This window comes from Protopterus annectens, chromosome 6.part0 (genome assembly GCF_019279795.1).
Source record: "Protopterus annectens isolate FY-2018-M chromosome 6.part0, PAN1.0, whole genome shotgun sequence".
Classification (NCBI taxonomy): domain Eukaryota; kingdom Metazoa; phylum Chordata; order Ceratodontiformes; family Protopteridae; genus Protopterus; species Protopterus annectens.
The window spans coordinates 1,667,194,628-1,667,216,338 of NC_056737.1; the positions used below are offsets into that span (position 1 = coordinate 1,667,194,628).

Here is a 21,711-nt window from a genome sequence, read left to right on the forward strand (position 1 = left end):
ATACTTAATTAGGCACAATGGGGAACAAAAAGAAGGCATATCCTCAGCTTTTGGTCATGTCCAGGCTAGGACACTGTTTCAAAGGGGGACACCCTGGGGGCCCTACAGCTGTAAGGTATAAACTGGAGTTTTTATCCAGACAGGTCTCCAAAAAGTGCTAGCTGTAAATCCATTAGCAGGTTAAAGATAGCATTTTGCTTGTTATGGGTGGATCTGGGATTTTTATAAAGCACTCGCAAAGGGACCAGTAATAACCATATCCCCAATGTCTGACTTGTTGGTCACCCCTGGGTGATACCTAATCATTAAATCACCTATTGTGGAGAAGTCTTGTGGTGCTTGACAGGATAGCATGTCTCCCATGTTTGCTCCATGTTCTAAGGTGAAACAGTTTTATATTCAGTGGTTTTATGAAAGAGATTCAACTCAAGCCATGGCAATTTAGTTAGCAAAGGTATAGAATTGTGGTGATGGCTGGAAAAATGAAAATATTAGCTTAATTAATAAGTACTGAATAACTTTGTGCAGATGGTAGTTTAGAAGACAGCAGGTGATTGAAGCAGTATTCCATTGATGGGTGAAACTTTTGTTTGTATTTCAAGGAGATAATGAAATGTTTGAAAGAAGTGAAGTTTGGATTGTGGCATATATTTGGTTTGCTTAACAGATGTATCAAGAGACTTGAGCTACTTGAAGCTGACATCAGTGACTATGATTCGCAGCTTGCTATGACTCCTGTCAAGCAGCAGGTAGTTGACATGTGAAGTAAGATTCATGAGTCTAAAAATTTCACAGTGCATACCAGAAAGGTGTTTGAATCATGCATATGGCCTCCTCAATACTCTGCTATCTTAGTGATCGTTAAACATGTTAATGCAAGTTAGAGTAAAATGGAATATAGTGAGAAGAACTGCCACTTCTGTTTTTCATATAAGCATCCAATAAGTTTATTTTCATATAAGCATCCAATAAGTTTATTTTCTCACAATGTTGGCATGCTGCAAATTTTTAGTTGTCAATTGACATTGGTGTGGTATAGAAATTGAAGGATTCCCCTCTACCACCACCAGGATCTTTATATACTTATACACATTCCATGCTCCAATTAAATTTGGCCTCCACCAATGATGACTGCAACATTAAATGACCATTTATGCAGATAAGGAAGGAACATTTGCCATACCAACAGAACTGATCATGACAAGTACTAGAGTTTAGAAGAGCACATTTTTTTTTCCTGAAGTAAGATCCCAGGTACAAATCCCAACCTCTGTAGCAGTCCAGGTTTATATTATGCCTTTTGTTCTCTCTGACTTGCTTTGTATTTCCTGAAACAATATTTTACATGTTGTTAATGATAGCAGTGGCTTTCATCAGTCTGTTGTGCTTACATTTTGATTGCAGGTTACTCTAGCCTCACACTGGATTCCAGTGGCACCAACCTGTTCGCTAATTGCACAGATGACAATATTTATATGTTTAATGTTGCTGGATTGAAAACAACACCAGGTAGGTGAAGCGCCTTGTTTTATTTCCAAAATGTCACCAGGTATTTTCTGATACTGTACTAGTTGGTCTTGGATCTTATTATTTGGTATGTATAATCCAGGGTGTAGCCAGGCATACTCTTTGTACTCTGAGTAAATTTTTTTCTGGATATCCTGCCAACATGGCTTTGTTTCAGGTCATATTGTGCCTACAACTGTCTAACTGAATGCCTTTAATAACAGATGCAATACTGATAGTCTAAAAACAGTATTTTTAATGGTTTTAACTGGGGGAACAGCGGAACAGCTGTAAATTTTACTTACGTTTATTAAGTGCTTGGGGAGGCAGCATTTTGAGAGGTGTCCATGTTTAAGGGTTAGGTGTCCAAAGAGGGTGGGGGGGTAGCACTAAGAGCTTGTGAGTACAAAATGGAATTTGCTTGCTACACCCCTGTGTCTAATATGTATAAAATGCCAAATTCTCAAACTATTGACTGTTGTGGTTGCAGAAATGTTAGTCCATGTAGTCTTCTGCTATCTAAAGCCTTTGAAATAGAATTCTGCTTTGGTTTACAAAAATGGTGGAATGGGCCTTAAGTAGGTGTGATAAGGTGAGAAGGGAGAGATATTTGTGTCTGTGTGTGACTTCCTTCATCCTTAAAGACCTAAAGATTTCTATAGATGTGTCCTATGATGGCTACAGACAAAAATACTTAATTTGCAGCCTTTTTTTCTAGTGATTGGCTGATTAGGTGATGTTTTTCTGCTATTTGCAAATAACAAAGAACATTCTGTGGATATCTGCATGACTCCACCACAGGGATGAGTATACATATTGAACTACAGTGGTTAGTTGTACTTTAGTTCATATGTAAATGCTTGCCCAGATAACCTACACGCGCGCACACAAAATGTATCCGCTATCCAACTTCTGGTTGTATGGCATTTACAGCATGCCAAGTTGACTTCAGGTGTCCGCATGGCGGATGCTGGCAGCAGTGTAACTACCATGGCGGATGCTGGCAGCAGTGTAACTACCATGACTGCCTTATGGGCAACCACTAAGGATGTTATATGCAAGAGCAGATGCTGTGTTTAATATGTCATAGTGAATTACACATTTTAGAATGATGTTGAATATTTTTATAAACTGTAAGTTTTATGTTTGCATAAAATGGTGGTGACAGAACTTAATTGCAAAAGTCTGAGCAGGTGTAGCTTTTTTTTTTTTTTTTTTTTTTTTTTTTAAGCAGAATCCTGGGAAAACTAGCTCCATAATTACATAAGTGAAAAAACACAATCCAAACCAGTGCACATATAATCAAAACTATGTACAGTGACAGTCATTATTGTAAACTGATTCTTTATAACATTCATATATGGGACATTCTTAAGACAATGTTAAAGAAATGTGTATTTCTTAACCCTTTCATTTTGCCTTTTTCTAATCCATTTTCTTTGTGCTGCCGTTCAGTTCACTATGTCTTTATCTTGGTAAACCACGCCTTCTTTATATATTTTCTAACTCCCTTCTAACATTGCCAGTACTAAGCTTAACCCAATGTGCATGTAAGTTTTGCATGTACAGTTATGATCAGACAAATCGTATACAAGGACATTTTTTTCCTGATGATTTCTTTAACTAATAACTAAGCTTTAGATCTCACCTAAATTGCATCTTTCTTCCTGTCACTCCATGATAGACATGCCAGTTGTCTTTTTTTCTGTGCATAGGTTCATACTAGGCTATCTGCCCTAGTGCATTTATAAGCCTAGCCAGAGTGTGTTTGGCTTTTGCCACCCATTTTAAATTAATTTTGCTATGCCCTTTTTCGAGGTTAGTATACTGTGCCTCTGTCTAACAGTGACACAGAAGTGATACCCGGGGTAAACCTACGATCTCCCATCCACTCATCAAGATTCCTCTTGAAGAGAGTCAATGAGGGATTCTGCCTAACCTGGACTGGGATTTTATTCCAGAGTGAAGGAAGCCTCTGGGTTATGAATCTGTCCCTCCAGCATGTCCTATTTATTTCAGTGTTGAGGTTCAAGTCTCTTGTGTGCGTAGCTCGATGGGATTTGGATTTTCTGAGGTGCAGCATGTCCATTAATTCCGGGTTGGACATGGCTTTATACGTCAGGCACAGATCGCCTCTGAGCAGGCAGTATGCCACTGAGTAGAGCTGGAGTTTCTTTAACCGGGCAGCATATGGCATCTGTTTGAGCCCTTTGATCCTCTTGGTGAGGTACTTTTGGGGTCTTTCCAGTTGCTGCAGGTGTCTGGTAAGGTACATCCCAAAAGGGGCATTGTACTCAATTATGGGCCTGATGAGGGATGAGTAAAGAGGCACGATGACCTCCCCTGATCTAGATGTGAATCCCTTCATGATTAGGTGGGCTATATAAAATGTTTTTCTAACCACTTTGGCCACGTGGTTGTCAAATGAGAGATTGCTATCAACTTGGGTCCCCAGGTCCCTTATTACTTCTTCTGTACTTAATGGATTACCACCTATGTGGTAATTTGTGGGCACTTTGTTTTTGCCAAAGGGGATGACTATACACTTTTTGTCATTTAGCTTGAGGCCATGGCTCTGGCACCAGTTGTCTGTTTCTATGAGGCCCTTTTGGAGGATGCTTGTGTCGGCTGAAGAGTCGATTATGGCGCCCAGTTTGCAGTCATCTGTGAACTTGGTCAGCCACAGTCCTTCCGTGTTGGCCTGTACCTTCGAGAAATATATACCGAACACTTGAATTACACACTTATTATTGTGCTGGTTCTGAAAGTTATTTCACATGTCTGGAAACCTCTAGATTCATACTTTCCTCCTTTCTGAACCAGTACTGCTTGCTTTTATTTTCAACCATGCTGTTTTTTTGCCATTCCTAAAACTTTCTTAGTTTGCTTATAACGATGCATTGCTGTTCTTTTTTCATTTTTCTCTGATTTTTGTTCCTTATACTCCACAGAATTTAGTACAGGTGCAGTTCTCATTTTGTCTTTTGGTCAGTTCTTTAGCTTAATTTGTTTTTAATTTATTATGCTTTATAACACTATGCAGTGACTGTACTGTGAGTACATTAAAAATACATACCAACATTGCGAGATATGTTCAGATACGGCCTTGGGATGCATGTGATGCCTTTTTGCATCAAGGCATAGTTAGTTGAATGAGGTATGGTTAAACGAGTCATTAATACCTTTGGGGTTGGGCCTTCTTCCTGGGGAAATACAGCTAGCACAGGAAGCCTAGGAAGTAGGCTGTCCATTGTCTAAACTTTTATAATTAGCTCTGGGTCATAGACAAAGGCATAAAGTGCATTAATTTTTTTCAAGTTGGTAATATGAAACAATGAACTTGCTGGTAATTTAGTTTTCTGACCTGAAAATTTAATTCTTACCAAATTTATCTTCAAAGAATCTGTTGCATTATTGTTTTGATATGATGCAGGGTCATTGTGCCTTTTCTAATCATTAATACTGAAACGATTGTGTGGCGGTGAATGCAAGTATGTTTAGGAGAGTAAGAAACTTCAAATGGTTCTGTTGCACTCAGGCCCACATAACTCTATGCATTTGCCCACCAGAAGTATTGACTCTTTCGTCTATAAAATGTCTGTTATCCAGCTTATTTATACACTTTGAGTGAACGTTTAAGTAAAAAACACAATTTATTCTGTAAGATAACCTTATTGCATGTCCATACATGTGAAGCAAAAACAAATTAAACTGTGAGATGAAAGTATTTAATCTTAAATGATCCTGTTCATAAACTGCTACAGTAGGTCTGGTGGCTGTGGGTCGGTCCAGTCAGGTATCTTTGGAGCTCCTCCCTTCACTCATATATTGCAACTGTTTTTTCTTGGGTTTCCAGCTGTTGTCTGTTGCTTAAAAGCAGCAGATATGTAATACTGAAGCAGAGGAGGACCTATTTTCAATTGCTGGTTTCCTTTAATCAAAAGGGAAATGGTTTCCTTTAATCAAAAGGGAGACAAGTCTTCTATTTCTACTCTATCTTGTCTCATGCCTCTGGCGAGCCTCATCTGGACCTGCAGTCCGTCAGTTTAATGACATGGTTCCTTCAGTTCCACTTATCGCAAGAGATCCATCCTACCAATCCATGGAAACTCAGATCTGGACAGCAATCTAGACGGCTTCAAGAAAAGTTTTATAAGAGCAAATGGTTAAAGTTCTCCTTTTCATGCAGTTCTTCAGTGCTGGGAAAAGATATTTTAGAGGTTTTGGTTTCTCCTGAAAAATTGTACACTTGTCATAGATTCATAGATTCATAGATTCATAGATTAGTACTAAGCTAACTGCCCTTGCGGGCTATTGTAAGCCTAGCCAATTATCCCTTGTGAGACTCAAACCCTGCACCTTGTGTTTGTAAGGCAAACACCTTAACCATTAGGCCACCCTCCCAACTATATTTGTTTTTTAGTAAGGACTTATCATTCCTTTTTTGCATCACAAAAAAGTCTACAAAACCTTATTGAGGGGTGCCTTCCATCTGAGACCTACATTTAAAGATCTGTCTCCCACATCAGATCTTAATTTTATTATAGAAAAGTTTATTGGCTCTCGCTTCAAGCCAGCAGCAAAACTGGAACTTGCTTACCTTTCCTCAAAAGATCTGTTCCTAGTTGCCATCACTTCCGCATAGAAAATATCAGAACTACACTCACTGTCTTGCAAGGCTCCCCCCCCCCCCCCCCCGTATAGTTTTCCATGAAGATATGACAACAGTCACCCAGGAAACTATTAAAATAAGACATGTTGCACTGATCAGTAGGTATGTATAATATTTAAAATTTAGTGATTGTAGTCCTATCTTTTTAATCGCAGAACTACAAACTATTGAAGAATTAGTAGCAGCTGAGAGGTACAAAACTGAAAATATTTGTATTTTTCTTATGCTACAGTTGCAGTATTCAGTGGGCATCAAAACTCTACCTTTTACATCAAGTCGAGTGTAAGTCCTGATGATCAGTTCTTGGTTAGTGGCTCAAGTGATCACAAAGCATACATCTGGGAGGTAAGTTGCATGCTGCCAGCTACTCAACAGCAACCAGTTCTCACAAGAAAGTTGGTTATTTATCAGTTTGTTGATCAGACTTTTTTTTGACTCGGTACAATGCTGTTTGTATGTTGACCACTTACCCTGTTGTACATACTGTGGCTGCTGCACATGAACACTGGATTTAAAAAAAAAAAAAGATCAGTTTTTAGCATTTGATTGTATTTTAAGGTAACTGATGGATCTATGCATCATTTGATATTTACCTTACTTGTGTATTTTTTTGGATTGTCTATGTTTTATTGAAGGAAGTTTTTTCTGCATTCACCTTTGCTGTAAACGGGTAAGCCCCATCAGACTAAGAGTATGTGAATGTAAATACATATATTACAAATTGTAATACATAAAAAAAAGAACCGAATAAGTGCTGTAAATTAAAAAAAAAAAGTTGGCTATGTGGAGTACTGTTATCTAATATTGGAAGTTCTACCTTTGTTACCCAGAAGATTAAGACCAGCAAGACTTACCCTGGTAATCAAAACTTTCCTAGGCTACCCGATTGCTCCCTTTACCCACAATAAAGGTACTGCAGTGTGTAGACCTTCATGTACATGATGCGGCAGCCTTTTAGGAGTCGGGAACAACCTTTTAATATGGTGTTGCATGATTCTCTAACGTGAAGAAATGCAGCACCACAGAGGGCTGGCTCCACAGCACTGCTAAATGCTAATGAGGCAGTCCAGGAGAGGGGTATATGCTAATTAGCTGTGCACCGTTTCCCCAGAATTGATTCCAGGAAAACATTTGCATATTGAGCAATTCAAGAAATCACGCAGCCATGTAGATTAGCACAGCCAACCCCACCACATAGCTGTAGTCAACACAGCATTTCACCAAATGCTGAAGCAGAATGAGAATTAGTAGGAAGCCACTAGACATCCGGGATTACTGTAAACGCAAGTGCTATAATGGCACCAACAGCAGTACAGGGATAGGGGGGTGGACATTAGACACCAAGGCCATAGCTGCACTTAAACTATTAATGAGGATCAGGAGGTGGGACAAACCACTGGAGAGCAGACAGGTACAGGGACTGGAGTGCAAGTATTTGTGTTTGAATGTGAACTTGTATGTGTGAGAGAGAGTAACTGGGTGGCAGTGCCTGTACAAGCAGCAGATAACTATTGCAATATTCAGCTCAACATTGCAGTAGTAACTGCAGTTCAGAGATGTGCAGATCAGTTGAAAATGAAATCCTTCCTCTTCCTGGCTAACACGCCTCTGCATCTCAAAATACCACTTTGTGGGAGCAGGGCCTTTTTGCCGGCCCCTTCATGAATTCCCAGGTATGTCTTTTTGCCACATGCATTGTTTGGTATGGTGAGAGAAAAGGGTCTCAGACTGCCAGTACTTTTATTAGTATTTTCTGTTGAATTTCTTTTTTATTTTCCACTTGTTACGCTCCTGCCTTTACAGTGCTGCCTGTTTTCAGATCCATTCACTCCAATTTTTCTTTGTTAGTAACTGTTGTTCACCTCCCTTGACCTAGTGACATTCTGACAGAGCAAGTAGTTTCATAACAGTCAGCTGCCACTTGATCTTTTGGTGTTTGCTGTAAATTTGCTAATCATTGCAGCTTGTGTGTGTGTGTGTGTGTGTGTGTGTGTGTGTGTGTGTGTGTGTGTGTGTGTGTGTGTGTGTGTGTGTAAATATATATATATATATATATATATATATATATATATATAAATTGTTTGTGTGTGTGTATATGTGTATATATATATATATATATATATATATATATATATATATACACACACACACACACACACACACACACACATATATATATATATATATATATATATATATATATATATATAGTATTGCTTTATAAGGATATTTCAAGCTGTTGAGAGTAAATGTTTGCAGTTATATTTCTTGTAGCTGAATTGTTGCTTTACTTTTACTTTAGCATTTCAAAATGTGAAAAGGGAATATAAGGAATTAAAAAAAAAAATGCTAAGCATGAGGCAAAAATCATCCCAGAAGATAAACACTCCCCTGTGGCAGCGGTTTAGAGCAGGCTCATGTCTCTGAATGCTGCAACATTTGAGCTGTCTTCAAGCTTGTTTTTGGGGGGAAAGAGCGCAAAAGCTAAATAAGGATTCAAAGTGGAAAAATAGCTGGAGAAGCTCATACATACTTGTGTACAAGTTGTCACTAGTGTTAGAGTTCCTACGAGTGCTTCTTCATCTTTTTCATTTCTCCATTTTACGAATGTGATGCTAGCAGGAAATCTCTTCCTCGGAGCAAGATGTTATTTTGGCTCTTGCAACTAATGAGCCCATACTTAGGGTTTCTTCGCACATGGCTAGACTAAGTTTGGCTCCGAGTTGTAAGGAGAAGGGGCTTACACAAGACCCTAAAGCCTCCTGCAGGTGAACTGTTCTTTCTCTTCGGAATTATTCTTTCTGAAGGTCCCTAACCCAAATGTAGATGAGGCTACTTCCATACTTCACCAGGTAATCCTCACATCACATAGTTAATTAAGTGACTTGCAGTTAAGCCTGGCACCCTTTTCCAGAAGATAATGTAGATTGCTCAATGATAATTCTGAGCAAGTAGGAGGCAGAAAGTGCTGAATCATTATTTGTGAATGAACACCAGAGATTCCTATTTTAAGATGTTTCACTATTTTATCCAGTTCGAATCCTTTTTTAGCCTTTGCACATATTCTTGCTTCTTTCCCTCTGCTGACTTATTTGTCTCGTCACAGCTGGAGTTAGCTCGTACACTTATTTGTACTGTCATCAGATTTCAATATATGTAGCTTCAAGCAGAATTTCCCTGTATGCATCACAATCGGAGATGCATGCTATCATCTGCAGCCTGCATTTTTTGTTGACTTAGAACTCCTTAAACGCAGTGCTGGTTCAAATATTCCAGTAAGGTTTACAGGTAACAACACATTAACACACAAATGCACCCATACTGAAGTAGCTTTGGGCCATGGACAGCATGGTGCAAACACTGGCCAGTTTCCCTGCCTTTCTGATAACAGCAAATTGATTTATGCCACCCCCTAGACATCTTCTCAACTGGTATATATTCCTGTAAAATTAAACCTTTTCTGTCCATAAGGAGCACCAAGCTTATAACATAGATTCCAATGCAGAAATCTTCAACATTTGTCATTTGATTTGTAAACTTCTGTGTAATGGCAGTAGTATCATTATTTCATTTTATATTTATATATATATATATATATATATATATATATATATATATATATATATATATATATAAAAGATCTGTTCTTGAAATTAAGATCTTTCAGCATTTCACATCTGTCTTTTTGTTATTTGAGTCTCAGAATATGTATCATATGTACTCCTTTAAAGATGTTTTTGTGGAGGAAAAATTTTTACTTCGCAATATTTTCATCAGGGATATCTATCAGTAGGATGGCGGTCACAAGCTGTAGCACTGAGCATATTTTTAATCATTTGAATGTTTTAAATGATCTAGTACATCTGTCTCGCTTCTGTCTGCCAATGTCAAAACATACGTAGATAAGATACAAAGGTTTAATCCAAAAGCTGTGCAGTCTTTTTAGCTTCGTTATGAGAAACGTAGCTATGGAAAAAAAACTTTTTCTTTTTTGGAAAGTTCAATGTTAATAAGACAGTGTTCGCACATACCCCTTCACTTCTGATTGAGAAAAGGTTGAAAATAAGAGGAGAAGAGGGTCCCCTTGAATATTTTAATTTTGTTGTTTGACACTTGGTGCCCAAATTTGGCTTGTTACAGGAAGGGCAATATTACAAAGAGTATATACTGACCACTTTTGAAATACAATTCCAAATTATACAGCTTTTGATGCAAGAGTGTTTTAATATTTTAGTTTATTAATAAGGACTGCCCATTGATTTTATTGAGCTGAAAATCCTTGCCATGACATTCGACAATGCCTCATTATTTAAGTTAAAGCATGGGCAACTGTATTTCCATGTTGAATTATCACTTTGAGTTTTTCTAGGTAGTTTAAAAAAAAAAGAGAGAGAGAGAGAGCGAGAAGACTTGCAGGTGGAATGTCACTTGCTATCAATGAATGAATAGATGCAGCAGTGACACCGCAATATAAGCAAAGGGCTGCTCCTAAGAAGTAATTTTTTTTTTTTATCGAGAATGGTTTGCAGATGTGTGTAAATCATTGACCATTACCTACTTTATCATTTTGTGTGTGTGGTTATAGAAAAAAAAAATCAGTAAACAATGAAAAAAAAATCAGCCAATGCAATATAGTCTTTTGTGTTTGCACTTCTGTCTATCTTCCAGTTGAGATAGCAATCCTTGCTATTGCAAGTAAAATTCCTGGTTCCTGCACTTTTATGCTTTTTGTATATATACTTGCCTGTATTTTCAAATTTAGCAAGAAACAAAAGACAGTGCATCATCAGACCAGCTGGGAGGTCTTGTCTCGAAGCCCAATTGGTAGACCAGAGTTCCACCCAAATTTTTGCTTGGCTTGGGCCTAGTCCTCCTAGATAATAGTTTACATTGTATATAGCTTAGAAGTGGGGTTCACCTCTGTCTAGCAGAGATTTGATTCCATTTTTGTCCTTCGTTTCTAGGGGAATTGTTACCTGGGAGAAACATACTGGCTGGCACCCTGTGGAGAGGCATATCCCAGGCTGTTAGTGTCAGTTTTCCCTTGCCTAATTAGCACAACTCTAAATCAGCCTAATTTGTTTAATGGAGTGGTCCTTTGAGTCATAGAGTTGCAGGCCTGGGGTACTGGTGGCTGAGTTTTCACCTCCTACTGCTTCTCAGTTGTCCTGTCTGACTGGTCAGCTCAGGTACAGGGGAAAGTCGCAGAGTGAGCCCATACCATTATCTGCTGTCTAGGCAAGAGAGAGCTTGTATGTTTGATTAGCTTTCATTGAGACCTAGAGTTGTGGGTGTGGTGTTTCTCCCTTGTAGACCTCAGATGCATGTCATTGCCAGGCCTGATCCAAGCTACCGCTTCCCTCATGTTACCCTTAGTTCTATAAAGTCATCTTGTACAGCTCTCAGCATGCACCAGCCACATCCAAAGTCTGGTTTTCATAATTGGAGTTGGTCTCTGGGTTTCCTTACTGGTCAGTTCACCAATAAGATATGTTGGGGAGGCTGCAGGTTTTCATCTCTAAAGTGAATGAAGCTTCAGAGGCCCCAAGGTCCTCTTACTCCTCATGAGATGTTCTTTCCTTCAAAAAGGTTTTGAGGCACATGAGGTCTTGTTTGTATTTAAGTTGTATCATCATCAGGGTCCCTTCCCAGCCTGTTTGTTGAAACCAGCCTTGTGATATTTTCATGGAAGTCTGAAAGGCCTTCTGAGCTGCTGTGGTCCCAGGAAGGTTAATTCTTTGGACACATCAGAGTGTTACCCTTTCAAAGCAACCCAAGGCTGAGCTTTGCATGGTATCAGTGGGCCTTCATTGTACCCCAGGCTAGCACCCATGTCCTTTCAGCTGTCTGACAGTATGGCCCAAGTAGGGGACAAGACAGGCAAGAAGCTGTACTTCTCTACCTTTGGGGGGGTGTAGGGTCTCCACTGTTCAGGTTCCAAGTCCTCCTGATAGAAGTTGTTCAAGTGATTCTTGAAACACTCCCTGAGTTTGAGATTAGAGATCTGGTCTTCACCCTGTGCCAAACTTTTCTGTCTCCTTGTTAATCCTTTGTGTCTTCAGAGAAAGCTTTGGTAACTCTAGTATGTGTAACTGTTTGCCTGTGATGGATGGCAAGGATGAGGTTGTCCACACTTGATCATGACTTTGGCATCTTTCTGCTTGATATTTTCTGTAGAAACACTGTATCAAGATAAAGTTATTTTTTCTCTAAAACTGTGGTGTTTGTATATCTTACAGCATTTAAAACATGTATTGTACTTTAATATGTAGCAGCTTTCAACTCTGAATACATTTCCTTATTTGGACTCTCCTCTCCAAGAGTTAAAGACTGTGGAAATGGGAAAAGCATAACTGAAATCGAAGAAAAACCTAAACCTCTGCTTGTGACTCTCTTATGTGTAGGGAGAGAGTGAAAAACTGTAAGCCAAGAAATTACTGTCTTATTTCTGGACTGTTCATTCTGGTACCTCTGCCTTCGCCTTCTCATGGAATAATTTACATACACAAACACAGTCCTATTTAAACCATCAACCATTAAATGCTTGATTAAATGCTTAATTAAATCAATTAACTTTTTTCAAATATTTTAAGTCATGTATTCAAAAACATATTTACTTATGCAACCTTACCTAAAACTCTATTACATATCTTATCAAAACTATTTCTATAATTTATTTTACATAAATAATTATTTTTTAACATTAAATAATTATATTTTATGCCTCTAAATTCATACCATTAGGATAGAGAGTATTGAAATTAATAATAAACCTTGATTCCATGTTTAATAACCTTCTTTGAAAATTATTATTCAATCCCACCCCATAGGGCCTGGCTATAACATTAAAAATTAAATCTTTCATTGACCCTCCATGCTTCTCATGAAAGTGACTCGCCACTGGACTATCTAACCTTACATTTCTTATATCACCCACGTGTTTCAGGATTCTCAATTTGACCTTACGCTTGGTTTGTCCAAAATACCATTTTTGTACTGGACAATTACACCCAATGACGTAAATTACCCCAAACGAATTAGTCAAAATGATCAATGGCATTATATAAAATGCCATTGATCCTCATACCATCCAAGTTCCTGTTTTTTTTTTTTTTTTTTTTACACACCTTACATCTGCCACAAGCATATGCACCTGCATCTACCCTCTTCTTCCTCCTACCCCTGCTTCTTAATAACTCTTTTAAATTCTGAAACCTACCATAAGAGAAAGTAATTTTCTTGGGGAATACGTTCTTTAAATTGTCAACCCTACTGATGATGGGCCACAACGAAGTCACCACATTTTTTAATATGGGAGAAAAACCTGAGAACCTATTTACAAAAAAATATTTTCTCCTCTTCATCATCCGATTTACTATTTACTAAAATCCTCTTGTTTTTATTATTATACTTCCTTGCATTTGCAAAAATGCTTTGATCATACCGGCCTAACCTAAGTTCTTTTTCAACCTTGTTTCTAGCTGCCCAGACCATTTCATGGGAGTACCCTCTGGCACATAACTTCTCACAAACTTAGTTGAATTCTATCCTTACCTTATCTTTTTCTGAAGTATTGCCAGCAATACGCTTAAATTCCCCTACTGGCAATGATTTAATGAGATGGGAACTATGCATACTAGATGCATGTAAAAAATTGTTGACCACTGTGGTTTTGTGAAAGGGTCTATACTGTACCCTTCCATCCAACCCTACATAAAATTCCACATCTAAAAATTGTATCTTGTTACCACCTAAGGTAAAGGTAAAATCCAATCTACATGGATTGGTCCTTAAATCAGAAATAAACTCATCAAACTCCTTGGGGTCACCCCTACACAAAAATAAAAGGTCATCTGTGTACCTTTTATATTTTACCACCTTGTTGTGAAAAAAACTTTTAGAATAAACAAACAGATTCTCAAAATGAGCCATAAATAAAATGGCATATGATGGAGCAAAAGAGGCACCCATCGCTGTGCCATCTTTTTAAAGAAAAAAACTTTTATCAAACTCAAAATAATTATGTGTGAGGTAAAACTCCAACAAACTAATAATATAAGAAGTACGTGGCCCTTCACTCAACACTTTGCCTACTGCCTCGAGCCCCCAATTAATTTTTATACAGGTATAAAGCGACTTGATATCCACACTAACCCAGTAGTAGTCATCTTGCCAAACAAACCCCCCCCCCTACATAATTGCAAATCTCTTTAGTATTCTTTACATGTGAGGGTATCTTTGTGAGATGACATTTTAACACAGAATCCAAAAATATGCCCTCATTTTGTAAATAAGCACATTTACCCGACACAATCGGTCGTCCAGGTGGATTTCTCAAGTCCTTATGCACCTTGGGGATAATAAAAAATTTTGCATCTTTAGGATTTTTAATATATCATTTTTTAACATCTATTGATGTAAAAAAATCCCAAATGTTCACCCCTTTCTAATAAATCATGCAAAGCAATATTGAATTCCACTACTGGGTTGGCTGGCAACCATGCATAAGTGTTGAGATCAGACAACAAATCTAAAACTATAAAGTTATACCTTTCCCTGGGTAAAACTACCCAGTCCCCTCCTTTATCAGATTGAGTAAATACAAATTTGTCAGTAAGCTCCCTTAACTCACACAAGGCTTGCCATTCCTCTTTCAATAAATTGAAACATTTTTTATCTTTATTATACAACTTAAACTCAGTTTCAGTTTGTTTACATAATGTTTTTTCAAAAACATTAATACTGATGTTAACTTTAGGAGGAACAAAGTCGCTTACATATTGAACCTTCGGTACTTCAAGCTTCCCATAACCTGTGAAAAATTCAAAACCCGAAGCAGAGGCCACCTGGTCCTGTTCATCCAAAAAAATATCTATTACATCATTTTCATGCAAAGACATATCCATTAGTGAACTTTCCAACACAGAAACATTATTAATACTATCAGTGAGATTCTCCCCCCCTTTAATATTGTTGGCAAAAAATACTTTCAAATATAGCTTTCTACAAAACTCTTTGGCTTCTAGAATCACATTCGCCAAAGAAGGAGTATAAGTCGGCACATACTTCGTGCCTTTGCACAAAAATTTCTTATATTTTCAGATATATACAAATCAGATAAATTGATGATACTCAAGTCCTCACCTGAACTAGTGTCCTTGTGGCTAAAAGAAACCTCTTCCACCTCAAAAACAGTGTATAAACAATGTCCACTGTCAACAGTCCCATGAAAATAAACAGCAGAATCATCTTCTTCCCTTTCCTTGAAACCGTCGACCTCGCCCTTTTCTTTGTTGTTCACAGTAGAAACTGCATCATTCGGACCGTTGGAACTAGACGTAGCTTCTGCATTCAAATCATCAAAAGAAACGCTTTTTCTCCCCACAGGTTCTGTCTCTGTAGATGAAACGGAAGTATCTCTAAAACCACGAGATCTGCTCCTACTTCTCTTGGCGTCAGTTCTACCACGCCCCTTCTTAAAGCTGTACTGCCACGAAAATATTTTTCGTGTAAATTTCTTCTTGCGCTTAATGACCTCCGCTTCAATCTTGGACACCCTGGCTCTGATATTATTCAAATTTTGTTCAAATAAGACTTCTGATTATTCATTTATTAATGTCTCTTGAAGTTCTAAGATACTGGAACGCATCTTAGTAAGTGCTCTTTCATTCCGTTTAGTGAGCACTTTCAACCAACTTAAAGTACAATATAAAGAGATCTCTTTCCACTCAGAAAACAGATCTGATTCTTCATCTGAAAAATCATAAGCCGGTAAGTGTTCCACTCTTAGCTCCAATATAACACCAAGGGGGCTAACATACTTCTCCAACAGTCTTAAATCATAAAAGGTAGTTGCTTCCTTAATCATCATTCTCTCAAGTTCTTCATATTTAATGGAACAGTCATTATAGCCACATACCCATGGGTCGCTGGAAGCAAATTTCTCCTCTCTGTCTCTCCAAATGGCGGTAAAGTTAAATATGTTCTGATTACTTCGGGCACCCACCAGTGCTCCCGCTGCTCCGTTAATAGACATGCTCACACAAAAAACACAACGGCTATACAGGCTAAAAAGCCATGGAAAAAACTGGAATCTGAAAATACCACAATAACGGAAATAGCAGCACGGACTGTGCGAATTGATATCCTTTAATAATTCATTCTGGTACCTCGGCCTTCGCCTTCTCATGGAATAATTTCCCAATGGATAATAATAATATCCCAATGGAATAATTATTTCTGGACTGGGCAGGTGGGTATCATACCTGGACAAGAGGTCAAGCTGATATTCATGGCATATAAAGATTTACTACTAATGTTTAGACATCCAAGTCTGAGGTAAATGAAAGACCATGTATGTCACAGTTACTGGGAGTGACTGGTTTAGATAAGCTCTTAGAGTTCTCCTCTATGCCATCTGTTTAAACACATGTAATTTGTGTTTGTTGTGCATGTGATGACCCCACTTAAACCCGGTGCAGTAACTAGGGAGCCTCCGTCCTCACCACTGTCTCCGGTAAGGGTCCATCACAAAAAGCAGGGATAGAAATGCACAATTTCCACTAAGAGTACACTGGGAACAGGCTGCAAACCTGGGACTAGATTATATGCCTCACTCCAGATCCCCAAATGAAGCTTCACACTAACCACTGCAGAGCACTGTGTCCCATTTCTAGGTATTTGACACACTCTCTCTTAAATATTTGATATTCACACATACAAACACATACAAACACTCTTGGGAAAGACTGGCACAGATTTATCTGCTATGTTCTCTTTTCCAAATTACAATAACAGCTGCCACCAGTCAATACCAAAATACCCTTCAAAAGGGGTGTTCAATTATATTAGGTAAAATTAAATGTTGATATAAATGGTAGCATGTAATTCAAGCAGTAAGACTTTTCAGAGTGGCCCTGGTGTTATCACGATAGGCATAAACACACTCGGGTTACTAAAACTGCTTTCTAAATAACCAGCCAGAATAAAAAGTACTAAAATATTTCGTAATGAATAAAATGATTTAAAACATGTGTACACTGAATAACTAATTCTAATAAACCACAGAGTTTCACTCACAGGAATTATGAAAATAACACTGTAGGATAAGTTTCACACTGATTGTAGAAAAAACTGTCCATCTAACTATAGTTCCCCAACTATCTAAATATTAACTAGCTCTGTCTAATCTAATTAACTCAGCAAGGCAAGATGATACTCTTACTTCTGCCAGAAAAGATAAGAATTTATGCCCACTCCTCAGGCTGTTGTCTGGTCGTCAGCGACTGGAATAACCAACTCCTATTATTATTGTTAAACAGCTCTGGAAAACTGAGGGACAACTACTGATCTGGAAACCTACAACTGACAACTACAACAACTGAACTTTAACTGACTCCGAGTCTGCTTTTGTAGCAAATTGTTTTTAAAAGTCACAGAAAGCTGTTATGAGAATTCTACTCTGTCATATCAGACTTTAAAAAGTAAACAAAATAGCTGCTGTGGAGAATTCTATTCCTTTCAGGTCTGGTACATGATGACATCACATCTAAGTCAACTGACTGTCATAACCTACATTCAGAAGTCTTTTTTAAAAAAAAAAATCATGTACATTTGGTTAGCCAGATGAACATTGTTTGATTCAAATATCTTACATAAATCAAAGTAATAATCAAAAAACATAAACGTGTTTACAAAATTATAGCTAGTTATGTTGGCATATATAATAAGAGTTGTTGCGTCTTTTGACTTTTTTCCCGGTTAGGGGTCGCCACAGCGGAACTCCGGTCTGCTGATGATTGGCAGTAGATTTTTACGTGCTGGCTTGCCGGGCCTAACGCACAACCTTCAACGAAGGAACGCCCATTCACGCATGTCGCCACACAGAAGACGCTGTAACCGAGAATCGAATGGGCAACGTCTGTGAGGTGACAACGCTACCGCAGCGCCACCACCGAGTAATTTGCACTTATTTACAAAACTATATCTAATATCCTCACATGCATGTTTATAGCTGCTTTTTTTATATTTGATTTTACAAAAAGCATTGATTAGCTGTGTTTATTTAGAGTCCTATTCAATGTAAAAGTTTTGTGGCTGGTGGTTTATTAGGTTAATAATGGTGTTAACTGAAATTGCGTAATTGTGTAAACTTTTGTTTCTGTACCAGTATTTAGTAATTGGCTTATTTTAAGAGTAAACATTAATGAGGAACATTAACAGGGTTTGCCAGCCTAGTATTGTAGTGGCATAATGCTGTGACTACAGACCAGGTCATTTGGGTCAGAGTAGCATCTTGGATGCTTGAAGGAGTTGCACAGAAGGATAGTACTATCCTGGAATGGGAATGAAGCTAAGAGTGTGCTGTAGAAATCCTTCAAAAGAAGGGGTGGAGCTCATAGCCTGGTGTTTGGTATGTGGTTCATCAAGCCAATAATTGGCAGTAGCCTTCTGTGAGTAAGTGCCCTTTGGAGTATGCACTTGTAAAGAGGAAGGAACTGTGCCCTCCACTGTGATTTGGGATATTTGCCTCCCAAATGAGGTTAGATGAGGGAAAAACACTCTCATAGCTAGGATACCAGCCAAAGCACAAGCAATCTTCATGTTTGCTTGAATTACTCGGCCCCAAAATTACTCTTGTTGCCCCATTTAACTTGGGGATGATCCTCAAAACAAGGGAATGAATGGACTCAAATCAGATGGGGGTGGCTTTATGAGCAGCAGATATAGAGCAAAAAGATATAGGAAAAAAAACATTAATGGTGTGTTGGTGTGCTGCAGTGGCCTAGTTGGTGATTGTGTTACCATAAAGATTGTCGGGTATTGGTACTGAAATCAACAAAGATGCAACCTCTGTGCCCCTGAAGTGGGATACTCTCCATGCCTTGACTGTCTTGACATCCTGTCCATAAAAATGTTAAGCAGGAGTGGAGTCGAGACATCTTTGGTGGCATCCTTCACTTGTCTTGAACACGTTAGAGACTTAATGGTGAGAATATTGACACAGCTTTCCTTCTTCAAATACAGTGATTGAATGGTATGCAGTAGCAACCCTGACATCATACTGCATTTTAGTACATCCAACAAGACATGATAGACTATACAGGAGTTTTGTTAATTTGGAGAAGGCATAAACATGAAAGCATTATTGACCAACTCCTCTGATCCTTCCAATATCTTTGAAAGAACAAACAGTTGATCGTTTTGATCATTCTTCCATGGCCTGGAGTCTGGACTGACTCCACATTGTTCCTCCTGAATCGGCGGATTGCCTATTGGATGAAGTCTCCTTTTTAGAGCCCTGGCATATTCTTTCATAGAGAAACTGAGGAATATAATTACTCTATAACTGAAACACTTTCTCAATTCCTTTGTTTTGAAAATGAGCATCTTTGCCTCAGTTTGCTAATGCAGAGCTACTTTTCCAGCCTTTCATGTAATATTGAAAAGATGTTTTATCCTAGCTCACTGACATAAGACGAATGGAGCCCTGACTGTAACCCGTTGACCAGGTATTGATTAGTGGCCTTAGGCAGGGAGGGAGAGGAGTGAAGGAGCTTGACCTGCCAATCCCCTCTGCGGGGGGGAGGGGGTTGCACACACTTGGAGGCACATTGGGTCGGTACAATTTTGCTGGTGGAAACAGAGGAAACCATCACTCATATTGTTTGGGGAGCGACCGGGTTGCTTAGGAGAAATACTACTTGTGGAAGTCATAATACACACAGACCACTGCATGTCCTTCCTCGATGCCTAGCCAGGTGTACGCAGATAGGGCCAGGAAGAAAAATAAGATAGTCCCCTAACCTCCTCTGACAGCTGTGTGAATGAAGGACTCCACCATTTGTTTGACCTTCACCCTGATGATGGGGAATGAATGGCTCAATTGACCAAGGAGGGGCTGATGATTGACGGTGTTTAACTTTAACACACTAACACTGTTCAGCACTCTTGCCATTTCCAGATAGATCTCATCTAGATTTTCAGACTTGCCACAGCAGAACTTTTTAATAGCTGCAGTGACATTTCTCAAAATAAGGGCGGCCACGTTAGTGCAGCGGTTAGCATTGCCACCTCACAGCAAGAGGTTCTCCAGTTCGATTCTTGGCTGGGGTGCCTTCTGTGTGGAGTCTGCATGTCCTCCCTGTGGTCACGCGAGTTTCCTCCGGGTGCTCCGGTTTCCTCCCACATCCCAAAAACATGCTGTAGGTGGACTGGATACTCTAAATTAGCCCTAGGCGCGTGTGTGTGTGTCTTCTGTGGAAGGTTGGGTGCCGGGCTGGCAACTCGACACTGTAAAACTCCAATACCAATCATGAGCGGACAGGTGATCCGCTGTGGCGACCCCTAACCGGGAAAAGCCAAAAGAAGTGACATCTCTCAAAATGTGCCCAGTTACACTGTCTCCTTAAAAAAAAAAAAAAAAAAAAAAAAGGCATGTCCACCATATTCAAATGTTCTTCAGTGTGTTCCTTCCACTTCTTCCTGTCCCAATTTAAGGTTAGCATTTATCCACCCTTCCTGAAAGCAAGCTTGGTCAATATCTCTGACATTTTAATTAGTTTTCACTTTCTTTTTAATCTGAGATTTTTGGTGACTGTTGAATGTTTTAGATGAAAAATGTTAGTGTTTTATGCTCAGAATATTACTTTTCCTAATTTAACATGTGGTGCAGTGTAAAACTGTTTCAAACACTATGGAAAATGCTGTTAAATTGATTTTAAGCATGTTTTGACTCTACAACATTTTATATTAGGAGTATCACTTTAAGGACAGATGGCAGAAGAAAATGCTCAGAAAGTAAATATTGTTGGTATATGTGATTAACAAAGCTATTTCATGTGTGCAAATACTAGATGAGTTTGTCACACCTTTGGATCTTCTATCTGGAATGTTTGCACCTGTACAACAATCTGACCTCTGTGTAATTTTTGAAGGACAATTGAGACTTGATGTCCAATTGCCTCCTAGCGTGGTCTATCTCTGAAAAAAATGTAAAAGGTGCCAGTCTGATGTTGATTTTGTACCATTTATAGGCTATATGAATTTAAAAAAAAAACGCTCCACCAAAAGTCCTAGCCAAATGTGGCTGGGACTTTTGGTGTGGCATTTTTTTTTTTTCAAATTACATAGTATGCTGTTTTGTGGTTTATTTTATACAGGTTATATGAATTAAGAATTTTATTATTAGTTTGGTGCTTTGGTTCAGGTCTGACCTGTGTTGATATAATGTTTATAAACTTGTGATTGTCTAGTTTGTGATTTCTAGTTCAGACTGCCAGTACTTAGCAGAATCCGCAGAAATTCTGTAATTTTTGATGGTTCTTTTTTTTTTTTTACAAATCATCTGATCTAAAGACAAAGATTTGCTTCCCAACTGTATTTACTATGGATTTTCTTTGGGTATACTATGATTAACAGCTGCTTTAAAAAAAATTAAATAAAAAAAGCACGATACTAATATTATTTTTATTTTATTTATTTATTTAAATTTGTTGACCGGGAGTGTCCGACTGGACGTGGGTCCATTTTCA

At 38.4% G+C, this 21,711-nt stretch overlaps 1 protein-coding gene across 1 annotated transcript in view; it reads left to right on the forward strand.

Annotated features, from left to right (window-relative positions):
* DTL (denticleless E3 ubiquitin protein ligase homolog) overlaps nt 1-21,711 on the forward strand; it is a 279,535-nt gene that overhangs the window by 136,941 nt on the left and 120,883 nt on the right. The window contains exons 10-11 of the mRNA XM_044075077.1: nt 1,405-1,509; nt 6,411-6,523. Coding sequence (XP_043931012.1) covers nt 1,405-1,509; nt 6,411-6,523 — 218 coding nt within the window. The remainder of the gene's footprint in view (nt 1-1,404; nt 1,510-6,410; nt 6,524-21,711) is intronic.